Source organism: Embiotoca jacksoni, unplaced genomic scaffold (assembly GCF_022577435.1).
Source record: "Embiotoca jacksoni isolate LCO1_2020_lvr unplaced genomic scaffold, fEmbJac1.0.p SCAF_11, whole genome shotgun sequence".
NCBI classification, from domain to species: Eukaryota; Metazoa; Chordata; class Actinopteri; family Embiotocidae; genus Embiotoca; species Embiotoca jacksoni.
Genome location: NW_027185241.1, coordinates 4596638 through 4620627, shown reverse-complemented (window position 1 = coordinate 4620627; position 23990 = coordinate 4596638). Strand labels below are relative to the sequence as shown.

Here is a 23990-nt window from a genome sequence, read left to right as displayed (position 1 = left end):
ATGGCAATGCGAAGTACGGGTGCCATTTAGATCCAAAAGCTGTTTTTTTTTTTGTTTGACAGCTGCTTTCACAGACTGGGCAAAGAGCGGAAAGAAAATGAAACCCTCCAGTATCTTTGAAGGAAAATTAATCCAAAAGAAGAACATATTTTGAGTTTTAATTTGTTTTTCTGGTGTGCAGAACATTGTTTGACCTCTAATCATCATCAGTGTCTTCAGAATTTGCACCTCAAAACAACAGTGTGGAAATAAGAGGCTGACACTCGAGGGGAATTGAGAAATGGAACAGAATGGAAGGAACCAGGCAGCGCGGTTTTTACTGTGGGACTTATGGAGATGTAATTACATTGGCTGTAAAACACTTGGGTATAGGGATTAGACCGAAACCAGATAATGCCTTTGCTATGTTAGTATGCACCCTGCTTCAGAGGAAAATAGGGCAAAATGAATTGAAAGTTATTGTGGAAGAAAAAAAATCTCATCAACAGAGTCTGCTACAGTCTGCAAATAGATCCACGAGAAGCTGTTTACTTTTGATTTGATTTTGCTGACTGCCACTGGATTTGTATTTTGCCTTTCATTAATGAATGTTTATTGATTTTGGCATCTGTTATGCTGGAGTTTATGAGCTAATCTCACGCCTGTGTGCGCGAACAAACAGCAGAGGGCGCAAGAATCTTCTGTTTCCACGTAGCTCCCACCACATCAAAACTGTGGGACCTGGATGAATTGTGTAAACGATAACTTTGTGTTTTTTTCAGGTTGAATGCCATATTTCTATGGATAATATCTACATAAATTGCTGGTAACTAATTTGTATGCATTACAGTGGCTGAGATTTGGTAAAGATGAGTTTGAAGCAATTGCCTATTTTGATATGGATGAAATAGGAGATTACAGATGTCAGTCGATGGATATTGAAAAATAAATCATCATCAGGCTTTTGTATAGTTTGGGTTTTCCACGACTGACAGAAGTCGTCCGTCAAAGGGAAGTGAATTGACTGTGTTGCTCTGTTCTGGAGGCTACATACGAGATCTATGGCACGTCTGTCCGCCTTGGAAGAGAGATCGCTCCTCTTTTGCATGTTTTTGAGTTCTTTGAGGAGTCTTTGAATTCATCCGAATTGAGAGTCTGTGGTGTTGCATGCCGCACAGATCGTACAGAAATCTAAATCTGATATTTTGGGCTGCGTAAATCAACTCGACTTGACTTCAAAGCTGCGGTGCACTTTAGATGCTATCGAGGTGCAGGTTATGTTTTCCAAGAAAAAGGCTTTTGGCGCTTTCAACAAGTTGCTCTGGGCCCCCCCTCTGCTGTCTCTGGTCTTAATTGTTTTTTTTGGGAAGCAGGACTGTGACGCCTCTCAACCTGATGACATCACCCAGCCAGTCACACACAGTCGGACTGCTGAGCGCTCAGACTCGCAGGAACTAGTTGTTGGAGCAGCAAGAGCGCAGCAGCTCTTCATTACGTCCTGAACACTAGCTGAGGGAATGTTCACCTGTGCACCGCCGGGACGACTTCACCAGGATTTTCATTAATTTTGAACAGACTCTGCCTTAAAGGCGCAGCGAGGGACACCTTAAACAAGAAGCTCCGTCGGACCCCTGGTCTGTCCAGACGCCAAACAAGTTTTCTTTGGCTTGAACGAGTGAGATTTTACAACGAAACTGACCCGTATTTGAAGGTGCCGTTTCGACTTCACACTTAATTCGGACAGACTGCGTGCCTGGTTTCACAGAGGACTCTAATCAACCATGGCGAGACATGACGCCCGAAATTGGCCTGACTCCACAAAAATGATCGGACTGCTCTGCTTGGTCGCGTCGATACTCGCACAACACGGTAAGACATTTTCACTTGTTACAACTTAACAGTGTCCAGCTCATTGCCAGCATCATGTTGCCCCTCTTTCTTCTTTGGGCTTTCATACTGTAAGAGGAGACACATTTAAACCTGACTACCACCTGTCAGTCAGGGCGGTGACAGGCGAACAAAACCAGGCAGGTACATTTCCTGGCGCGTTGTACTGGCCTGGTTTTAAGCTTTAACTTCAAAGATTTCTTCAGCGTTTTGATTACACCCACATAAAACGAGATAACGAAATCAATACGCGTTTCTTCTCCTGGTTATTTATGAGTTTTCGGTCATGAACCAGCTGTATCGCTCTTTGACCCGAGTTTCGGTCGGTGACTCAACGCCATGTTTAGTTTTCCTAAGGTGTGGCTCTGTGTAACAAGGTGTTTTCTGGCAAAGTGCCCGATGGCCATCGCAGCAGTGTCCTCTTTTCTTTAAACTGAGTCACTGCTCCAGTCCGTCCTTCGTACTTTTTTTTTTTTTCTTTTCTCTTTGCTTAAAGCCACCCGTCTCCTCATCAGTGTCCCCCCTGCTCCTTTTCTTCCCTCTGTCCTCACATCATCAACCATTAGTTACACTTCACTTGAGAAAAAAATGGGCTGCCAACAGCTCTTAACCATGTTTCTGTTTTTTATTTATTAGTAACTTGTTTTTAATTTTACTTTTCACTTTTATGTAGGCTTCTGTGTATTACAGAGAGAAGCTTGCTTTAAAACAACAACAACCACAACAACAACAAAAAACCTCAAGCCGGGCCTGTTGGCAACCTGTATTATACCTGTTAATTATTCAGGTGTTTTCCAGTCCATTTGAGCTCAGGTAGCCTACAGGTACTGCGTCCGCAGGCCCTGAAATGAGAGAAAATATGCATGGCACGCAGTTAACCTATTAACATATGAATGTGTGTGACGTGAAACCAGTTTAACATTTTTCTCTGCGTTTCCTCGCCAGCTATTTGTTTTGTGCCGTAATTGGGGCAAGAATGTAGGACTACATCTGACGTCCTGGAACAGCTTCTCTATAAATGTTCAGTAGTGAACAGTATCGCGGTTGATCATGGTGTTTGTTTTAATCAAGACTCATAAGCACACAGTCACTCTTTTTGACTTATTCATGCAGTGGACCTTTTCTGTCCAATTTAATTTTACAGAATATGAAGTGCTCTTGGGGAAGGGAGAGAAGTGTGTGTGTGGGGGGAGGAGGGGAGGGGGGCAAAACAAAAGGTTTTGCATATTTATGATTGAGGAAGAATGCAAGGCTTCCCCAGTACAAACAAAAAACACTGCTTTTTAGTTTTATTTCATTTTAAGTCAGTTTTTTCCCCAAAGTGAACCTCTGAACTCCTTTTGAGTAATAGTCAAGCTATGCAACTTGAGCTGCAACTGCTGTAGGGACTTCTTTTTTTTTTTTACTTCCACTTTTCCTCTCAGGCTTTGATAGCAACCGCTTATACCTACACCTTCCATCCTGAGTCTGAACGCGAGAGAAGTGATTTAATTCCCTGCACAGTTTTCAGTTTAATTTGGCCTAGCTTTAATGTAACAATTCAATATTGAGTTTGATGGGTTTTTAATTAAGGTTTTCTCCTGTAATATTTTCTGCATTATGTTTATACCTTAGAATCAGGCAGGTGGGCCTCCAGTTTAAGCTCTGAAATTACACTGTAATACCACCCACTCCCTGCCTTCCAAGTTAAGTTTGTCAGGGACCACAGATGTGGGTCAAAAAGGCTCTGCCCATTACCATGGAGATGGTTTTATTGAAAGAAGGGGGGCTTACGTGTGGGGGAGTTTTGGGTGCAGGGGGCTGATGCTATGGCTGCATTGTCCTTCTGGCTGAGTAAGCTGCATGTGTGTAGGGGGTTGCTGACTGGCTGGCTGGCTGGCTGGCTGGCTGCCTGAGAAACTGGTGGGCATGCAGGGTCGTGGCCTGGGGGAAAAGGCTGCTCCCCTCAATGCTCTCATATAAGCCAATGTTTTTCTTCGTGTACCTGAAAGAATCCAGAAAAGCTCCTGTTGATGACTCTTCTCAGTTTCGAGGAAACAGGTGGCTTTTTTCGGCAGCCTCCTGCTTCGCTTGTGCTTGTTGCTTCGGCTTGTGGCCGAGTTTCTGGATTGGCTGGAAAATTCAACAGGCAGCAACTGATTAAGACAGGCGATGCCCCACCTCCCCTCTTTCCCAGCCGCCACTCGAACCCCCCTGTCTCCTGCCAGCCCACCGCTCCCTCCCCCACCTCTGCTGTCCAGTACATACAGGGGCCTTGTTCTAGTCTGGTTTTTTTTTCCCCCCCAGAGATCTTTCATTCTCTCCTGTCCAGTGCTTTTGTTTGAGTGATGGTAGTCAATGGGTTATTCAAATAGCTTCCCTCCTCCCTCTCTGGACTCAAGGTTGTGCTGTTTATGACAGCAACAGCATGCAGACAGACAGGAAAATAAACCACATGTGTCTCCACTGTGGTCTGTGACCATGGATGTTGGATTTCATGTCAGCCAGAGCTGCGTGGACCTCAGTGACTTGGTGTGTGGTTTTTAATCCAAAACTCATAGCAGCTAATATTGTACATTTCCACAAGCCACTACAACATTAGCTGCCCTCACCCTTCCCTACCACACACACGTACTACACTCTAATGTAGTAATGTTTCTTTTGGCAGTCATATGTGTGCAATAGCTCAAACTACGAGAATCATTTCCCCCCACATGGTGTGAACAGTGTAGTCCTGCCAAGCCTGCGACCATTCATCATCTCGGCAGAGAGGAAAGCACTACACTTTGTGTATCAAGAGGAATGTAATTGATGGATCATGAGTAGAGTTAATTTTTTTTGTCCCTAATAAAAGAAGGAAAAAGTAAGTCCTTAGTATCCCATTAGTCCCAGTGGAGCGAGGAGTTTCAGTCTTGGTTTGGTTTTTCTCTGTTAATGACTGTCACAGTTCGGTCCTATCATTATGTAAATGAGCTGTCCTCGCCCCTTTGCACTGGCCCTGTAAATGTCAGAAGGATTTTGAAAAGGTCGGGTGTGCGTGCATCTATACGTGTGCAAGAAAGTGTCGTTCTGGCTGTGATATGTGCTAATTCTTACACGCACGTGCGATGAGGACCTTCCTGTTTAAATGACACATCAATAACCTTCTCCTCACCTTAATAATCACCCTTAAGAGTTTGTTGATTCAGACATAAAAGTGTGCTTGAATTTATGGCTTAATGGAAACGTGAAAGCGATACCAAGTCTTTGTGTGCGGCTTTCTACACTGACACTGTTTGGCAATTGTGCCCCCATTAATTGAAGGAAATATTTGGCATTTCACCAAATGAGCCTCATGATTTAGACAGCTTTTTGTTATGTGGTATTAAAATATAGTGATTTCAGCTTAGTGGCAATGTTTAATGGCTGTCTAGAAATGAAGTACCTCTTATCTAACAATAAACTAGTGACGGATGAAAAGCTTTTTCAGATGTATTGAAAACATTTTAGCAGGAGGCAATTTTCTTTTTTAGGACCTTTTTATATCCAATATATATTGATTAGATTATTGTTGATCCTCAACATCTTAGAGGATTTTAGATATACAGATATTTTGATAAATTAGTTTTAGTGAAAATCCTTTTCTCTCTGCAGACTTTCATCACCAATGACCAGAAACACAAAGCATCCATCAGGTTTATTGTTGAGTTGGCAAATATTATTAGACTGGATGGATGGATCTGAAGAGAGGGAGGTCGATGAGCACGAGTCACTGCGCCTTGTTGCATTTTAGGCCACGTATTGGACCACAAACACAATTGAGTGCACACAAATGTGCGCTCACAACTGGTGATGAATAAGGGCAGGAACCTGAGGCTGCGCTGTAAGTTAGATGACGTACAAATAGTTGGGAGGAGACGTCACATCGCAGGATGACAGTGCATGTGTGCGTTGCCTTTTCTTTCAGGAAGGGAAGTGTATCATCCTCATCGGGAACCTTGTTATCTTATGCAGACTTTAGATCTCAGGACATCCATTTGTTCACTCCCCACTCATTTAATTGACTCTCTTAAACGATGCCTTTCCTGCGACTCGTAATAATGATAGTGGCTTTCCTCCGACAAGACGGCCAGAGCTCTGTGACAAATCCATCTTCATGCTGGAAGTCCCTCCCTATACTGCTGTCCGACTACATGTTCATGCTGGGTGGATGGGGGCCCGTGTTGAGGTCACACTGAGAGGCCCCCCACTGGGATGTTTGTGTTTGGCTCCCAGGGTTGCCAGACTGCTGGAGTCTGTCCCAATTGATCCAAAGGAAAACTAGAAGAAGTCTTTCTCTCAGAAGGAATGCCAAACATTATTAATATGAATGGGGCAACTGGTGGGTTTCCAAATCCACAACTGTGCTGGGGTTGATGATATTCTTGGCAGAAGTGTTGGGTTGAACTGTTATCTACATCAAGTCTATGTTCATTCCCTCACATGCTGATAAAAGTTCACTGCCAGAGACCATATTCTATAATGTACTCTGACCACCCACATGCTGCGAGATAATGGAGAGTTCAAAGACTGTACTATTAGCTGGAGTAGCATGCCAGGAGCTTATCTTGTATACAGTACCGTGAGGCATGTGGCTCACTTTATTTTTTAGTCTCACACACATTTCCAAACCATTAGTCAAGATACCTTCTGCCAAATCTGCATTTTTCTGTCTGCATTTTCCTAACAAACCCCAGATGGAATTTAGGGAGATGCAGGTCAAACCCATTCCAGCTCAGCCAATGTGGAGAATGAGCGGTAATTCCAATTGAAGATCCATTGAAAGGCAGCCAAACTCTTTAAAATAAAATCCCCTTAATTAACTAGACTTGGGAGACTGGTGTCTTCTGTGACCCTGCTGTAAAAAAAAAAAATCAGAGGAGGAGGAGGTATGAGTGGGGGGGGGGGGGGATTGAGGATGTCGACATCAAATTCCACACCGCAGCATCTTGGCAGAGAGGCTGAGGGAGGATTTAAAAAAAACTGCGTGAGGGAGTGAACCAGTGAGGCCAAGAATTATCAGCTCATTTGTAATTTAGTCGCACCTCCCCTCTTCTTCTCCCTCTCTTAAAGCATTAAACACATATTTAATAGCCAGAGATCCTTCTATTGTAGACAGTAAAGGACTGCCAGCACTAACCTTTCTCTTTTTATTATTGTTACCTGGCCTGTGCCCTCTCTCTGTCATCTTTCTCCTCTTTCTTCTCTCTTTGTCACATTCTTTTATTTCTGAAATCCTCCCCATCATGCACTCAGCAGATCTCTGTGCTACTGCAGCACTGAGGCCCTTGACTGGCTACTGTAGCACTGAGGCCCTTGACTGTGTCCTCCTCAGCGTGTCCCTTCACACACACACACACACACATATGCACACAGCTGCTCATTAGCAGTCACCTCAATGTGTCTAAATGTAGTTTGCGAGGTGGAAGGTGGTTTGCGTTATTGATCTGGTATTGAATGGCGGCTGATGCAGTGCCCTTATGTGATATTGAAAACATTTAGGGCTCGCTCCATCGACATGACAGCGCCATGAAACATCTCTCCCTCTCCTCCTCCTCTGCTAATCCCTCCCCGTGTCCTCTCTCCTCCCCGTTAGTGAAATGTCGAGCCGGTTTTGCTGTTACTGCTGCTTCTCTTCTCACAATATTTGCTCCTTTTTATCAACATGTGTTACAAGCAACACCACAGCCATTTTGTACATTTTGTCACCTATCGGCACACCTTTGTGCACCACTGTTAATACACACAAACACAGACTTGCTGCATCTTCATCACATCTGACTTTGACAAGGTCATGTCCAATTCACACTTATCATAGGCAGTGGACAGGCTGGCTACAGAAGGAAATTGAATTTGGTGCGACAGGGTCTTGTAAGGGCTCTGGGAGCTGGATGGGGAGTCTTGCTCCTCAAGAAACCTTGTGTACACCAACTGCTTTCAATTCAGTCAGCTTTCCTTGTGATCCCAGGAGTCTTATCTGAGCAACAGGGTAAAATTACACACTGTAATGTGAAAATGTAGTATTTTTACACAGATATGATCTCTGAAATTTGACACAGGACACTCGATTACTCTTTTGCTGAGATAATACTACAAAAGGTTTTATTTCGTATGAAAGCATGCTTGGAGTGTTCTTGTGTTTCACAAGACGAGCAGTGTTGTTAAGATCCTATAATTCTATTTTTCCACTTATATCAGAGCTATCTGTTGTTTCACTTGTTGGTTTAAAAACAGGCGGCCAAGCTATAGTATGCTGATAAATAGTCAGCGCAGTCGTCATTAGTCCCCAGAGCCTTGAAAAGGCAAGAGCATTTAAATCCTCCCCCGAAGCAAACAGCGCATTATGGTCAAATGGAGGCAGCAGGTTTATTCGGTTATCAGCCCAATGTTTTGTCAACAGGGGTGTGCCAGGGTCTATTTGGTGCGTCTCCTCAGGGAGGGTAGGCCCTCCTTCGTTGAAGTGATTTGTCTCATTCATGTGCCCAACTGATTGCCTGCTCTCTAATCGGCCACTTGCTCTCCTCTGCCACTCTCCCCTCTGTCACATTTGTGCCTTTTACTTCACTCCTCCATCTTGATTCATTCTTTCCCCTGTCCTGTCTTTCTCTATTTATGTCCTCCCCTAATGCACCAACTTCCTCCTCTCTGTAATTTGGTCCGCATAATTGATCCATCTGCTCACTAAACTGCTGTCTTACTGTATCTTTTTTCCTCCTCTCGTCCTGTTTTTTTGTCCCCCTTTACTTTGTTTTTTAGTCATCAGTCCCTCGTTTCTCCTTCTGTAATTGGAATGTCTGTTACTTTCCTTCATCCTCTTAGGCTCTCCATCGCTCTCCTTCTCCTCTCCAGCTCTTCCTCTCTCTGTCCTACCATCCAATTTCCCCAGTTGTCTCTTCCACCTATGTCAGCCCCAGAGTTTCTCTTTAAGCCAATCCAAACTGCCTTTTTGCTACTTTCCCTCTCCCACTCTCATTTGCTCCCCTTGTCTCTCGCTCTACTTTCCTCTCATACCTCCTTAACAGCCCCCACCCTCCCTACAGACATTTGTATCGTAGCCGTATGTACCTTCCTCCCACCCCTAATGAGGTCTTCTGTTTCTTTTTTCTTCCACACATCAATCATTCTTCCTCTCTTTCGTGCACTTGTCCTCTCCCTCTTTCCCTTCTAATGGCCAAGAAAGCCTCCTCCCACTCTACCCCGGTGGGCATTTTTTTTGAAGGTTAAGTTGCTGTGACACTTTTTACAGTGTTTCACTTCACCCTCCTCTCCCTCTGTCTCCCTTGCCCAGGCTTCAGAACGACAAACACCACCACCTCCTTACGAACAGTTCATACATTGCACACACATGGACACACAGCACTGAGGAATGCAGGGCTGATTTGATGGTTGAGTCACTTGATTACTGTACAGAGGACAGGAAAGGCGTAGTGACACAACAAAGTCAAGTAAGCAAGTGAGCTAAGCAAGTAGGTAAAATGGGAAGAGGGGAAATGAAAACAGATGCAGGATTTTATTTTATTTCAGCAGACCCTAACCTGTCGTGCAGTGCCAGGATCAGGCTGACGATGTCCACTCCCCTGCTGCTAAAGGCTGTCACACACTCGTATCCCCCGCAGGCAGTGACTAGGCTGGTAATATAGCTTGACTCATCGAACAAGAATCTCACACTGGAGTTGAAATGGGATTACGTTTGAAGAGTTAATTCCCAGTGTAATGAAAAAAGATATACAATCCAGTAGTGCAACAGAAAACCGGTTTGGTAACTGTGAACACTGTAAGAAAAAACTAACAATAAGGTTGCCCGAACACGCACACTCCGATATGTTGTATTTCCAGTGTCCTTAGTAGTGATGGAAGTAGGTTAAATCTGTCCATATATTATTAAGTGGATGTCTCGTAGGATTTGTTTTGTTTCTTTAAAGTAATGCAGACTAAAACATTGTTACGCAATGAGTATTTCCACAGAAAATGTGGTACAAGTAATCACAACAGTTAGTTTTCAAGAACAGAAATGCCAAATATTTGCAGATATCAGTTTCTTAAATTTCTGCTTGTGTCTGTCTTACATCAATGTACATTAAATACCATTGAGTTTTGAACTGTCGGTGAGGCAAAACAAGTAATGAAGACATTAATGTGGGTTCATGGAAAAATGTAATTTTCCAAAAAGTCTGAGATTTTATAAACAAAGACAATCAAAGAAAAGATGAATATTGGAGAAAATCACTGACATAGCATTTCTTTCTTTTCAGGTTTTTCATACCAGTATATTTAAAAAAAAAACAAAAAAAAAACCAACAACAAAAAAGTACATGACTGTTGTTTTCAAATGGTGAACATATGTTGAGCTGAGGTTGGAAGTCTTGGTTGATCCTATAATGACACATTTTTAACTTTATATTGAAGATTTATTTGCACAAGAAGAGTTGAGCATTAAACAGCAGCAGCCTTGAGATGATGTTTTTTTAGTGGAGGCAGTCAGCTGGCTGCTGCCAGACAGAATGATGCACTTGGTGTTACCAAAAACAGAGACACTATTGTTCTCAGCCGGGCTCGGAGACCCTCCTCCTCCTTCCTCCCTTCAGACTCTTTCCCCTTCTGTTCCCCCTGATCCAGGTGAACTGAGGCAGACCATTGAAAAGGCCATCTATTGTGGTCCCCCCCCCCGCCCCCCACACACACACACACCACACCACACCTGTATCAATGGACCTGCCATTGAGAAGTGGCCCTAGAGGGAAAGTGTTTCTGTAAGAAGAGAATGATTGGGTGGTTTCTCTAGAAATGGAAGTTGATGGAAGGGCTTTTTTGTTGTGTGGTTGGACCACTGTGATACCTTTTTTTTTTTTTTTTTTTTTTTTAACAGGTTTTCTTTTTACAAAAGGCCTTGTTGCGCTCCTCAAAGGTCACTTGCGTGCTGAAAAATTTGCTGGTTTCTATGTGCATACCTGTTTATGCTGTGCATGCATCACACACTTGCTCGTTACTTGGCTGCTTTAGCTTTCTATCTTGTGGCCTCTTTAGGAAGAGAGGGGATGAGCGAGGAGAGGGAGTATCTTCTCTGCTGACTCGTACTTGTCACTGAGGCCCTCTGGGTGGGTGCTCGCTGTCTCAGGTTGCTGGGAGCTCTCTACTGAATCCTCCTCCTATTTTAATGCTTTTAAAAGAAACACTTTAACCACTTATTTCTGTCCTTTTCCTCTTTTCCCACTTTCTTGTTCTTGCAACAAGCTTGCGGCTCATTCGTGCACCAGTGATTCATGAATTTCTCCCTGGCACAGCACAGTCATGCAGGGTGCATGCATGACTGTGTGTCGAGTGTGCGCCGGGTTCTGAGCGACAGAAGAAGGCTGGGTGCTGGGGGGGTGTGGGGGAGAAGTAGGGAGGGAATGTGCTGTGATGCCAGCCGTGATTAGAGCTGTAGCACTCACCGTTTAAACACACATTTAAATAGACACGGCCTCAGGGAAGATTGGGGTGGGGAGGGGGTGGTGGGGAGGGGTTGGTGGGGGTGGGAGGAGGGTGATGTGAGGAAAGGATGTGGTTCCTCTTGTTTAAACTAACAGGAATGTTTTCAGTCAGTTGTCCGGCTCCCCCTACCAACTTTTCTCTTCTTCATTTTTTGTCTCTATTTCCTCCGCTGTCTCCCTCTCTATTACATTCATTACTCCATAGATGTTTTTTTCTCTGTCCTTTCCTCCACTTTCCTTCCTCTGCATTCTTTTACACGGCTTCCTCTTGTGTGTCTGCTCATTTGGCAATCGTCCTCGTGCCAGTCAGTTCCCCTCGCTTCCAATTTATCTCCTCACTTCATTCCTTCCAGATGACTGTTTTCTCCTGTTTCTCCCCTCATCACCTCAGCCCATTGTGAGTTTGCTTCCTGTCTCTCTCCCCCCCCCTTCCTCCTCCATTTTATTTTCCAACGGTGCACACCCACCTCCCCGCCCCCATGCTTCACTTGTCCTTTTCCGCTCCGAACCTGCCTTGTCCCGCTTGTCTCAGGTTTGAGTGTCCTACTTTGATTTCCTCTTCTCCGCTCCGCCTGCTCTTTGCTCCTCCCCTCTTCTTTCTGTTGTTTATTTACATGGAGAGATGGAGGGAGGGCTGTCAGGATGGATTGATGGATGGCGGGAGGCCATGGGTGAGGGGATCTGGGGTGTTTGATGGACGCTCTTGTCACTCAAGCTAATACTTACAGAATTGGCTGGTTCGTTATCGTAAAAAGGTCCTTCTGGAAGACTTGCCAGCTATATTAAGATACCTCGGTGTGCTCGTTCTGGCGTCCTTTCCATAGATCTAACGTTACTTTACTAATACGACCTAAAGGTCCCTACCAGCTAAATGTGAAACTTTCTTTAGACGTATGTTGACATTTTAGAACATTGTACATCTCCATCTAAGGAGGCAGGCTCCTGCACCGCGCGTCTGCCCTTTTAAAATACTCGTCCCTTGTAGATGACATAATTATGCAGTGTCAAAGTGTGACAAGCTGAGCTTAGCTGCATTAGAATAATTAATATGCACAGCGTAGGAGGGAGTCTGTCTAGGATCTTCTAATGCTTATAGTTACTCAATCCCCTCCACTCATCTTGAAGCCATCACACTATGGAGCTAGCTATCTCTGAAGCCATCAAGGCCAATGTTTGTATCATTGCATTCATTTGTCAAGCATAATGAATACACTTGAGTTTTTAATGCTGACACTGGGGTTAATTGGCCTTAGAAGGTGCCGTATTGGCTATGATATCATAGTTAGACCAGACTGATTACATTCAATATTAGACTGGATTTCTATCAAAGTCCTGGAACTAAATTGACTTTAATGTGATTCTTTTATTGTTTTCCAGTTCAATATTCCTGTTTTGTTTTTTTTTGGCTTTATTATAATTTTAATAGAGACTAAAAATGTTTCTTGCAAAACTTTCTTTCTTTCTACGACAGACACACAGATGCAAATGGAGGTCTTAAAAAGAGAAAAAGTATTATTACAACACATAACACACTGTAATATTTACAGTGAACAGAGTTGAAGTCCAGCAGTGTAGCCACCTACTGTGTCATGTCTCATTAAACCAAGCACGGGTCAGCACAGTGAGACTCGTAGACTGAGGTGTTAGAGATCATACAGACTGAGATATTACAGCTGTTGTCTGCTGACATGCACCCATTCAGTAGTCTTAAAAACAAGCCTTTCTTCAAATTTTATGAGGTTATTATTATTTTTTAATCAAACCATGATTAAGCAAGTGTAACTATGGCCACCCTTCTACTTGTGAAGTCTGAGAACTTCATAAACTCATTAGACCTTAACCTACTCATTGAACCTTGTGAGTTAGATCAAGAATTGTAATAAAGGAGATGACAATATTTCTACAACTTGATCAATTTATTGACTCTTCAAACCTTGTGGTAATGCTCATTAACCATTGGCTCCCCTAAGCTGACTATCTGAAAATACTAATAACTATAAAGGAGGGGGCAGCTCTAAAAAAAGATAACAAAGCACCCCCAGCTTCCCACTGTCTTTTCAGACAGTCATTCATTCTGGATTAACCAGAGCCAACCAACTGTGGACAAATGTTTGCATTATTTTCCTGTGGTAAATAGATTAAGCCTTATTTAAGTGTTAATAGCCAGGGGCTTCAAAATGAATACGGACAATTAATGTGCTTAAGCAAAAGGTTAAATGTTTGTAATTATAATATATTATAACTCAAAAATGGACAAAACAGTAATATGAACACAACATGAATTTCCTGCCAGCTGCCAAAAACTACATGAACCCAACAGTTCTATTAAGAAATAGTAGTCAAGGGGAAATGTGTCAAGACAACGTTTGGAACGCCAAAGAAAACAAAACAAAATCCCCAAATGACCAAAAAGGAGCTGTAGGACAATCTGGTTGACACAGTAGTGAAGGTGCACCGTTCCACTGTGCAGCACAAACAAAGACCATGAAGAGTCATCATAAAGAAACCTTACCTATGACCTCATCCCAGAAGTCCATATCTGAAGTATACGAAGCAACATCTGGACCAGCCAGAGTCATTTACAAAACAATTACTGTGTACAGATGAAGTTAAAATTCAGCCCTGTGTTGTGTTTGGAGAACAAACGTTTGTAGTTGAGGTTTTTCTGTTTAGGAAACATTATTGTTAACATTTAACAATGACTGTTTACAACAGGGTCTGTATTTACCTCTTTTCACTTTAGAAATGAACATAGTCATTTTCTCAGGGGTGCCCAAACTTACAACTGTAAGTCCTATTCGACGACTTTGTTACCTTGTGTTTTTATGCATGGTTAATTTGTTTCGTGAAAATAAATAGAAAACCAATTTATTTCTTTAGTAAATCAGTGAAATCTCACACATTTTTTTTGTTTATTTTTGCCCTAGCCACATTGTTGATATACTGTATCTGTGCCATATATGCATATATGATATTTAGCATTTTTCCATGAAATTAACCCGTCATTTCATCTCTAGAAATTTCCAACAAACATTTCCTACTTCCAGCTTATCAGTTATCCAGAGTTGCAGATTTTCTGTATCCTGTGTGATGGTAAAATTAATATCTGTGTTTTGCACTGTTAGTTGTAATAATGAATCGAGATTAATCAGTACATGAAATGATAATGAGAATAATCATTCGTTGTAGCCCCAGATGTAATTATTTTCTTGATGAATGTGTGGGACTTGCAGTAAATCAGAATAATATTGACAGGAGCATATGTGTGTGCGTGTAAGAAATGGTAAATGACCTGTTCAAGTAAAAGGCTGCTTGGAGAACTTCCTGACAAATTGAAGTCACGGGTCAGTCTAGCACAAAATCATTAGATCACCTAACAGTTGACAAACCCCATTTGTGCTGAGTCTGTAATGGCAGAAGCGACGGGAGGAAAAGGGGCTGCGGAGATCATGTGAATGCATGCAGTGGGATGAGCAAGGGGAAGAGATGAGCGCAGGCCATGCTGTTGGAGGTAAATGCATGTTGGCAGTAGCTAAAGGGGGGAAAAGAGTGAGAGCACAATGGCGAGGGAAGAGAGGAGCCTGTTACTGAACCATCAGTGGCAGTAACGAGACACAGGTGCAGCCCATGGAACCACATCCCCAATCAGAGTGGAGGGAAGGCTGCAAATAAGTCCAAGATACTGTAGCGCCACAAGGAGACTCGATGCAACATTTCACTTTGATAGACCATTATTACTTATTAGCATGCACACCCCCACAGGACTTCCTGAACAATCACCCGAAAACAGTAGGCACCCTGGGGATGTGTCATTACTCTGGGCGCTCGGGCTTTTTCCTGACTCTCCATTCATTTGCATCTATTTTAGGAGCCTAGTTAAAAAAAATAAAATAAAAAAAAAACCACAAGTGCAACATATTAAAAACAAGCATTAACATGCCGCAACATCATAGGAATAATTCTGGGTCTTTGTTTGTAGCTCATCAACATCTCTGATCATTTCATTTAGACTGGGTTTTCAAACATATGCTAATGAATGAGGAGCCAGGAAATGCCACAGCTCTGCTACACTGCAACTGATTTCAGCTCTTGATTGTTAATGAACTTATATTTGTGTTCGCCGCTTGCTAAAAACAGAACATGTTGGATTAGTTGGAAAAGCTGCTTTGAAAATTGGTTAGCAGAGAAGATGCAATGAGGAAAAGATTAAGGAGGACCGAGGGGAGAATGTAAGGTGACAGATTGAGATAGGGGCGAGAGAGAGGAACGCAGAGGCAGAAGAGGAAAGAAGGGCACAAGCTGCACAGGAAAAAGGTGTTAAGACCGTGTTAGGGGTATTGAATCAGAGGGTTGTGTGCAAGGATGTGAGCACCAGAAACACACACTCTGCCGCAGGCAAGGTGGGGCGACTACTGTTGCTCCTATACTTGTTTATTTTTCTTCACCAACTTTGTGATTCAAGTTAGAAGCACAAACCAGATAGAAGATTTAGGAAGGGAGGAATCCCCGCAGTAAGCAAGTGTGCGAGGGCGTGCATGGTGTAACGGGAGAGGAATCCAGAGATTAAGTCAGTAAGTTCACCTGGATGCATGGTTTGTTTGAACGTTAGACATCAGAGCGGGGAAGAGAATGGCATTTGTTTTAAACCAATACTGTGTGAGTAAATATTTTGCAAGGGCATGCTGTGTCGGTAGATTGTTCTTTTAGGCAGCGGGGGTGACGACAGAGGAGGGCGAGATAAGAGGAAAGGAGACGGCGAGCTAAAGGAAACTGTGAAGCAGCAGCAATGTTTATTTCACCACGCAGAGTCGTGAACACAAACTGAGCTTTGTCCTGCGCCCAGGCTAACTTCATGTTAGAGCTAGCTGTGAGACCTCACAGAAATGCAGAAACTGCTTTGCTCTTTCCCCTTCATTTGCTGCCAAATGACATCGCTTACTCTGCTACGGGGTTGCCCTCGCTGCCAGTGGCTGCTATCATGAATGAACAATGTGGACTTCTCAGGGTCTCTACCTCTCTTCAGGGTGCTTCTCCACAGGCCGGAGGTGGACACGATGGGACATGAAGCTGGGCATAAGATGATATTCATGCTGTGGCAGCCTTGTTACGGCGATGTTTGACATGTCTCATTTTCTACTGTGGAAACATGGTGTGAGTTTAAATGAACACATGAACCACATGTACACGGCAAACATGCAAGCTCCAATGTGACCTCCATGCGGCCCCTGTACATGTATCCTCCTTCTTCATCTTCTTTTTATTTTTTATTTTTTTGCTATTGTGTGCAGGACGTCTCCAAAGTGGGGATGAGGGATAAAAGGGGTCATTCATTCACCTCACACACACACACACACACACACACACACACACACACACCTCCCTCACAGGCCTTTCATCTTTACTCTCACAGGCTTCTCTTGTTCTGTCAGTCTCACTGAAGAGAAAGAAGGCGAGAGGGAGCTAGGAGAGACGGAGGAAGGATGTCAGGAAAAGGGGTGAGAAGGGCGAGCAAAGAAGCAGAATAGGGGAGAAAGGGCAGCAAGTGATTTGAGTTTCCTGTTCGATGCAAAGCCATCCACCAACCTGTCCCACCCTTACTCCATCACCACAATTTTGGGAAGGCGTAACAGGTTGCTGAAGCTCTCTCTGCCTCTGTGCACTGTCATGTCCATTTCATCTGCGTCCACCCTCCATCTCTTTTAATTGTATCCTGCTGATCTCATCCTCTCGTTGTTTCGCCTTTTGAACACTCCCTTCCACTCTTCCTCTGTCCATCCCTCGCTCTCCCTGGGGCTTGCCTCAGTGGGTCGGTTCCAGTCTGTCTGTTTGCTGATGACTCCACTTGGAGCAGATGTGATGCTCAGCAGCTGTTGCTGTGCTCTGCACCACCACCCCCATCCCCCTCCTCACCCTCCATATCTCCCTCTGTCTCCCCTCCAATGTCTCTTATGTTCTTATTTCCTTTTTGTTCCCTGCTGCGGCATTGCTCAACCGTAAATTCCAGAGTTTAATTTTATTTCCGAGATATCTTTTGTCTTCTCTGACCAGCCTCACCAATTCGTTTCACTTTCCAGCCTCCCTGATGCAGCTGTTAACGTTCCGAGCATATTAGGATTTTTATCATCACAATAAGTCTGGAATCTGTGTGTATTTGTCTGCCACATGAATGCCAACTGTCACTGCAGTTATGTGAAACAAATGTGGGCCATTGAAGGCAGTTTTGCAGAGGGACGGATGGAGGGAGGGGATTGTTACTCTGTAAATCTGGCGAAATGAGACAAATATGAATGACTGTGTTTGTGTTGTTGTTTATCCTCTGTGACACAATGCTGTTCAAAGCCAGGCCCAGAGCTAGAATTAGAATATCTATGTTTAGCTTGATGTTAACATGTATAGAGGGATAAAAAAACGGGACTTGGACACTTGAAGAGTGATAGAGTGGGTTTTATTTAGGCTGCAAGTCCCCTCGGTGGCCTCCGCTTCTTCAGATGGACTTATTAGAATCTTTATTAGCTCTCTGTGTTCATCTGTTATCTCTCTGTCTCTGCCGCTGTTTCTGCGAGGGGTTGGCTGGTGAACTGAGCCTCTTTTGACAGGTGCCCTCTCATTTCATATTAGAGGAGTCGGAGTCGGAGAGGGGGGTTCACGCCACTGTGACGACTTAAGCCTAGAGGAGTCAGTTTCGTGTGTGTGTGTGTGTGTGTGTGTGTGTGTGTGTGTGTGTCACATCTGTAATTGGTTGCCTCTGATCTTGTTGAAATCTGGGATCAGTGTGGCAGATCCGCCAGCTAATCAGCACTCGGAGCTTACGCACAGGAACGTCAACCTGTGCTGCACTCTGGAGGCTGGAATATCACCGTGCTTGGGATTTAATCGCACCAGAAGTCCCTTAATGGGAAACGTTACATGCAGTGTAATTTGGGGATGTTGAGATAAAACATTGTGTGTGTGTGTGTGTGTGTGTGTGTGTGAGAGTGCGTGAGTGTGTGTGCGCGTGTGTGCGTGACGCTGTGACGGTGGGGGAGTTTGTCTGTGTGTGTGTGTTGTGTGCACATGACCGAAACACTGATAAGCGATATTGAGCGCCACTCTGCCCTTGTGCTCTCAGATGATAAGTTTAGAACAAGGCCAGAGGGGTCTCTCTTTGCTCTTTAGCCTCTCCGGTCTCCCCTCTGTGTGACTGGTGAGTATTGATGGTGGCATACAGCACAGCGTCATCGGGAAATTCATAAGGGGGAATCATCACTCATTCCTGCTTCCCCTTTGAGGACTGCGCTAATTAGCCGGCGTCTGTGATTAGCTGGCTTGTGTTTGATCTGCTTCACTCCCCTCCCGCTCCGTCGAGGAAGGCTGCCTGCCTGTGCCGTGATTTGGCTGTGAGGTGCACCAAACGCATGCAGGCAGACACACAAAAACTCAAAAACAGAAGCATAAAGATGTACACAGTGGCAGATTTTTTTCTCTTTTTTTTTTTGTATCCCTGCCTTTCGGAGACACTGCAGGTGGCCACAGAGACACAGTATCGTACACCAGCAGACAGCTACACACACACACACACACACACACACACACACACACACACACACACACACACACACACACACACATGAACTGCAGTACTCTAAAACACACAGCACTTCAGTAGTTGTTAATATTTCACAACTGCATACCAAGAACTATGTTTACTTTCAGTTTGAGAGTTTCAGCCTGTCAATGAAATTCCCCTGAAAAACCAGACTGTGCAGTGCTTCTTAAAGCAACACAGGGTGTGGGTGGCTGGCTGAGAAGTGGATTTACTTAACTTAACCCTGAGTGATTACAGCAGAAGATGGTCGAATTATGAATGTAATTAAATTTGTACAAATCCGCCTTTACTCCCCTTTTGCATTAGGTCTCAATGGCAAAGCACAGTAAGGGAAACCCATGCTGCGTTTAATATGACACAAATAGGAGCAATTCTTTGGTGCGTGACAGAGCACTGTCTAATTACGCAGAGGCTGTGATATTGAAGGGCCCGTCTGTCCTTGAAGCTGGCCACTGGAGCATGGCAGGGCCATCGCTGTCTCTTCATACCCCCCATCTATCTATCGCTCACTTCCCAATCCTCTATCTGTCACTCTGCCTTAAGGGGGTAGATGGTAAACAAAGGCAGCTCCAACCCAATGTAATGACAACCTGACGTGTGTGTGTGTGTGTGTGTGTGTGTGTGTGTGTTGTGTGCGCGTGCGCGCGGCTTCAATCTTCTGAGAGTCAGATCAATTGTAGCGTCATTATAACTGCTGAGTCATTACAGGCTAAAACCAGCCTTCATACTGTTATTGAGGGGGAAACTCAATCCATAGCTGTTCACCTTGCAGACAGGTAAAGGTGGTCAAGACGGGAAGGTGTTTTTCCATAATACGAGCATCTAGAGACACCCCATGCTCGGTAACTGATCAGACATTTTCCTCTGCTCTCAATAATCAGACGTATCTTGAATAGAAAGATTGTCTCTTGATTTTAATTAACCTCATTAATTAACCTCATTGTTCCATAGATGCGATCTATTTATTATTTGAGACTGTCAGACAGCACAGGCTTTCTTTGAGTGGCATTAGGCATTGGTGGAGCATTGTTACTGTATTCTATAGGGCTGTGACGGCATAGGGCTAAACTTTCACAGAGCCAGAGGCGACTTTGTCGAACTAAATATGAGTTTTGCCTAAGTCTAAAGCACAAGGATATCCAACTGATTTATATAAAACAGAGAAATGCAGCAAATCTTCACATTTTAGAGAACTTTTAAATGTTTGATATGCTTAATAAATAAGAAAAAAAAACTATTACTAGATAGATTACGATTAGTCGGGCTGAAATGAATCTAGCCAAAACTACAGACCTGATTTTATATGGCACAAACGTAACATCACATGGGGTGAGAGCATTAAAGTTGTCAACAAATTAGTCCTGTAAATGTTGAACAATTGATTAAGAAGAGATGTACGTGTAGTAAAAAGCAATCTGCGGTTATTCTTGGTCACCTTTAGTAATCTTTTATGGAGGCTTTTCACCTTCTCCTTTATCTGCAGCCAGCTTTCCTAGCTTATGGCTAAAGGACAGAAACAGCCTGAAAAGTTTTGTTCGCAGCCTTTTTTTTTTTATTTTTTATTTTTAAGTTAATTGCTTTATTAGATTCCTTTGTGTTTCACAAATTGTTAGAAAAATCACGTGAGTCACTTTTATGTGAGCAAATTTCTGCTGCTGTCATCAGGGTGTTTGTCTGTTTTACCTGTGTCTTTGAATATCTTTTTATACATATTTTTTTTATTATTATTTATTCATTGTAAAGCTCTTACTGTCTTGTCTGTTTTCCTGTTGTGGGTACTTCAGTTTGCGTGCGCTGTTTGAGTTGTCATGCACGAATGCCTTTTTATGGGCTAATTAAAGTTGTTTTGTTGACTTTTATAGTTCCAGACTTACAGAATTACTACTATTTTTTTTATTTTTTTTACCTTGAGTGTTTCCATGCATCCAGCCACTGGGTTTTGTTTCATTTTATTGAACACTGACTTGAGAGGAAATGTCAGGTTATGCGCCCCTTCCCGTTTGATCTGTCTCCTTGAGCTGTATGTGTATTAGTTGCTCATTCATCCATCTATCAGCATCAAAACAATACACCATGTTCCCGAGGCAAGTTGTCATAGTGACTGTCCTTCAGAGAATAATCAAAGTTGATCGAAACATTCAGTACAAAGGAAGGAGACGGAGGGTGCGGCCAGAAAACAACCCTGGGTCCAACATCGTCATAAGTCCCAGCTGTTTATTACTCTTCTGTTCCATTTACCTTTTTATAGACCCTCTTTCTCTTTTCCTTTCTGCCGGTGTTTCATTCCCAGCCTCATCAGCAACACCTTCCCCTCCCTTATTTTATTAAAGAACTGATTGGAGGAATGTGTTGTAGTGCAGTTTCATCTTACCTGCCTCCTATTGAGGCTTGAAGACAATGGGCTGTTCACCTCCGCCCTCACAGCTCACTGCAGACTTGCTGGAAGCTAACTTGAACTCATACAATGCAGCTTTTCTAAAACACAAAGAATGGTTTCTGTCTACTTTTAATTGCTTCAGTTATCTGTTGTCTTCCACTCCCATCTTTTTGTTCGGTTTTACCGCATCCTACGTGCCTGATGTTTACTAATTGTTGCTGTCTTCCAACCTCATTGTAGCTAGAAAAAAAAAAATTGTATTTAAAAGCTGTCACGTGTTTTCAGGTGGACTTAACCTGTTGACATTTGAAAACTACACTGCAGTGGATCTACAAATATGAATTATAATAAATTCTAACTTTTGCTCAGATGTTAACGATACTTTTACAAGAGTAGACACATTCAACTGTTTTTCTTTTTTTTAAACATGTGGGTGTCGCGTTTTGGAATATAACTCGCCTGTCCTCTCAAATCTTTCCCTGCAGACATCTTCTCTCTGCTCCTACACACACTCGACATCAGTAATTCAATCCAGCTGGTTGTTGCTGTGTGTTACGACGGACACAGTCATCAGTTTATCATAATATTGGTCCTCCTTGTTTGTTTGCTTGCCGTGCCTGACCTTCTGTCTTTCATATGGCTGGCATTGATTTGGTAACATGCTGTGTGATCCTCCTGACAGATTGACTGTGCTAATAGCAGTCTCCCTCCATATCCTTTAGTGTGTGGCATAAATTAGGTTGGTCTCTCACCCCCTCGACTATGAATGCTGTGTTGACAGCGTTGTTGACCAGTGGTCTTGTCAGTAGTAGACTGACTCGCAACCATGACGCAGTGGGGAAGAGCAGCTGGGAAATGAAGCCCCCCCACACCCCCGCCCCTCCCCAAGGTGAAGTAAAGGTGAACATTGGCGTCAAAAACCCTGGAAACACAGCTGTGTTTGGGTCCGGGAGCGGGGACGTCATGGAATTCCTCTCACTATAACAGGCAGCTGAGTTTTTAATTCGGGGAAAGGATCACACCCAGCCTGAAATATCCTCCCTGACACCTTGGTAGACTCTCACATTCAAGTGTTGTTAGGGAGGCGAAAATAGGACGCATAATCACATTATGTTAGCAGCTGACACACCGAGGGATGGATGTAGACACAAAATTACGGATGAAGAGAGATGGACACATGCACAGCCAGCCTCGGACATTTGTTCAAGTACCTGGCACTTGACTCCAGCTGCGCTCCTCTGACTTTGGATGATCCTTTAATTCATGGCTATTTCCGAAGTGAGATGCTGCCAAACTGCATAGACACACACATGCACACACGCACACACGCACACACTCTTCCAAAGTCATTCAGAAAGTGATGTCTGATGGTTTTTTTGTGTGGAGGGGTAAGCTTACTGCTGGATCTGGTAAAGAGGTGCAAGGCCTCTGCATTCATAATGACGAATGGATCAAGATATTTCCTAGGTACTGACCCCAGACCTGTCTGAATTTTTTTTTTTTCGCAAAGCCCCAAATTTACATTTTTATAGTCATGCTCCGACTGCAGATCTGTCACTATGGTCACCTGGCACAAAAACCCAATATCACATGCCGGGCTAAAATAACATGCCCACTACAATTACCATGAGGAGCGATGGCACACAGGGTTTGGATGAAGAAGTCAGACAGAAAAATAAGTCTCAGTAGAAAAAAACAAAAAAAAGAAAGTAGTAAGGAAGAGCAGAATGAGCCAGAGGGATGAAAAGGATTTATTCCAAAATGAAAAGACAGGACAGGACTAAAGCACCGAGGGAGGGGAGAAAAAAAGAAAGTGAGCGATGCGGAGAGAAGGCGCGAGTGGTGGTGGTGATGGAGGTAGAATGATGTGCAGGGCCCGAACAGACAAAGCAGAGCCAGGAGCCGCAGGGGAGCTGGGTGTCTGTCAGCCATCCAGCCAGTAAGTTATTCAGTCACTTATTCAGTGGTTTGAAGAAGCAATAGCACTAGCACGGCAGTATAGAAACAGCACTTATTTGTTTGGCTCAGGAGGTCTATGTCCTTTCTGTCCACAGTAAACTGCCTGTTACAAGCGAGACTTTACTGACACTAAACGGGCCCAGTGCCAGATGAAAATATGTGATATCATAAAACCATGCGTGTACCTTACAGCCTTTGCCATTTTCCTTTTTGCGTTTATACACTTCTGCTTTACACAGTTGCCGTAATTCTTTATCGCCGTCTCGTCTTTGACCGTCTCTCTGTCTCGCTCGCTCGCTCCCCCACTCGCTCGCTCGCTCACCCCCCCCCCCCCTCTCTCTCCTGGGTCAGGTACAGTGTAGATGTTGGTGTTTATCAATAATGAAGAGATGAGAGGAGGAGGAGGAGAGCACACTGCTTTCTTTCTTACCCAGGGATGAATTATTCACCTGGTGGAGAGGAGTGGCTCTCCACTGTGTGTGTGTGTGTGTGTGTGTGTGTGTGTGTGTGTGTGTGTGTGTGTGTGTGTGTGTGTTCTGCGACTGCCAGTCCAAGTGTGGTTTTGCTTTACCTAGCAGTTCTACGTGTGGAAATGTGTTTTGTCTTGCCATGACCACACACACACACAATTTTGACTACTTTGCAAGTCATTTTCTATCTCTTATGCATGGTTTTCCCTTAGTTTGGCAGATTCTAAATGATTAAATGCGTTTTGTGTGTTGTTGGCTGTAAGGTT

The 23990-nt window shown here is 43.7% G+C and overlaps 1 protein-coding gene across 3 annotated transcripts in view; it reads left to right on the top strand.

Annotated features, from left to right (window-relative positions):
* Window positions 1-1098: 1098 nt before the first annotated feature.
* LOC138194032 (poliovirus receptor homolog) overlaps window positions 1099-23990 on the top strand; it is a 78230-nt gene continuing 55338 nt past the window's right edge. For 2 of the 3 annotated variants that reach the window (XM_069142413.1, XM_069142412.1), the window contains exon 1: window positions 1099-1848. In XM_069142413.1, the coding sequence (XP_068998514.1) occupies window positions 1761-1848 (88 nt within the window). In that variant the 5' untranslated portion in view covers window positions 1099-1760. The remainder of the gene's footprint in view (window positions 1849-23990) is intronic. The other variant, XM_069142411.1, reaches the window with a different exon arrangement.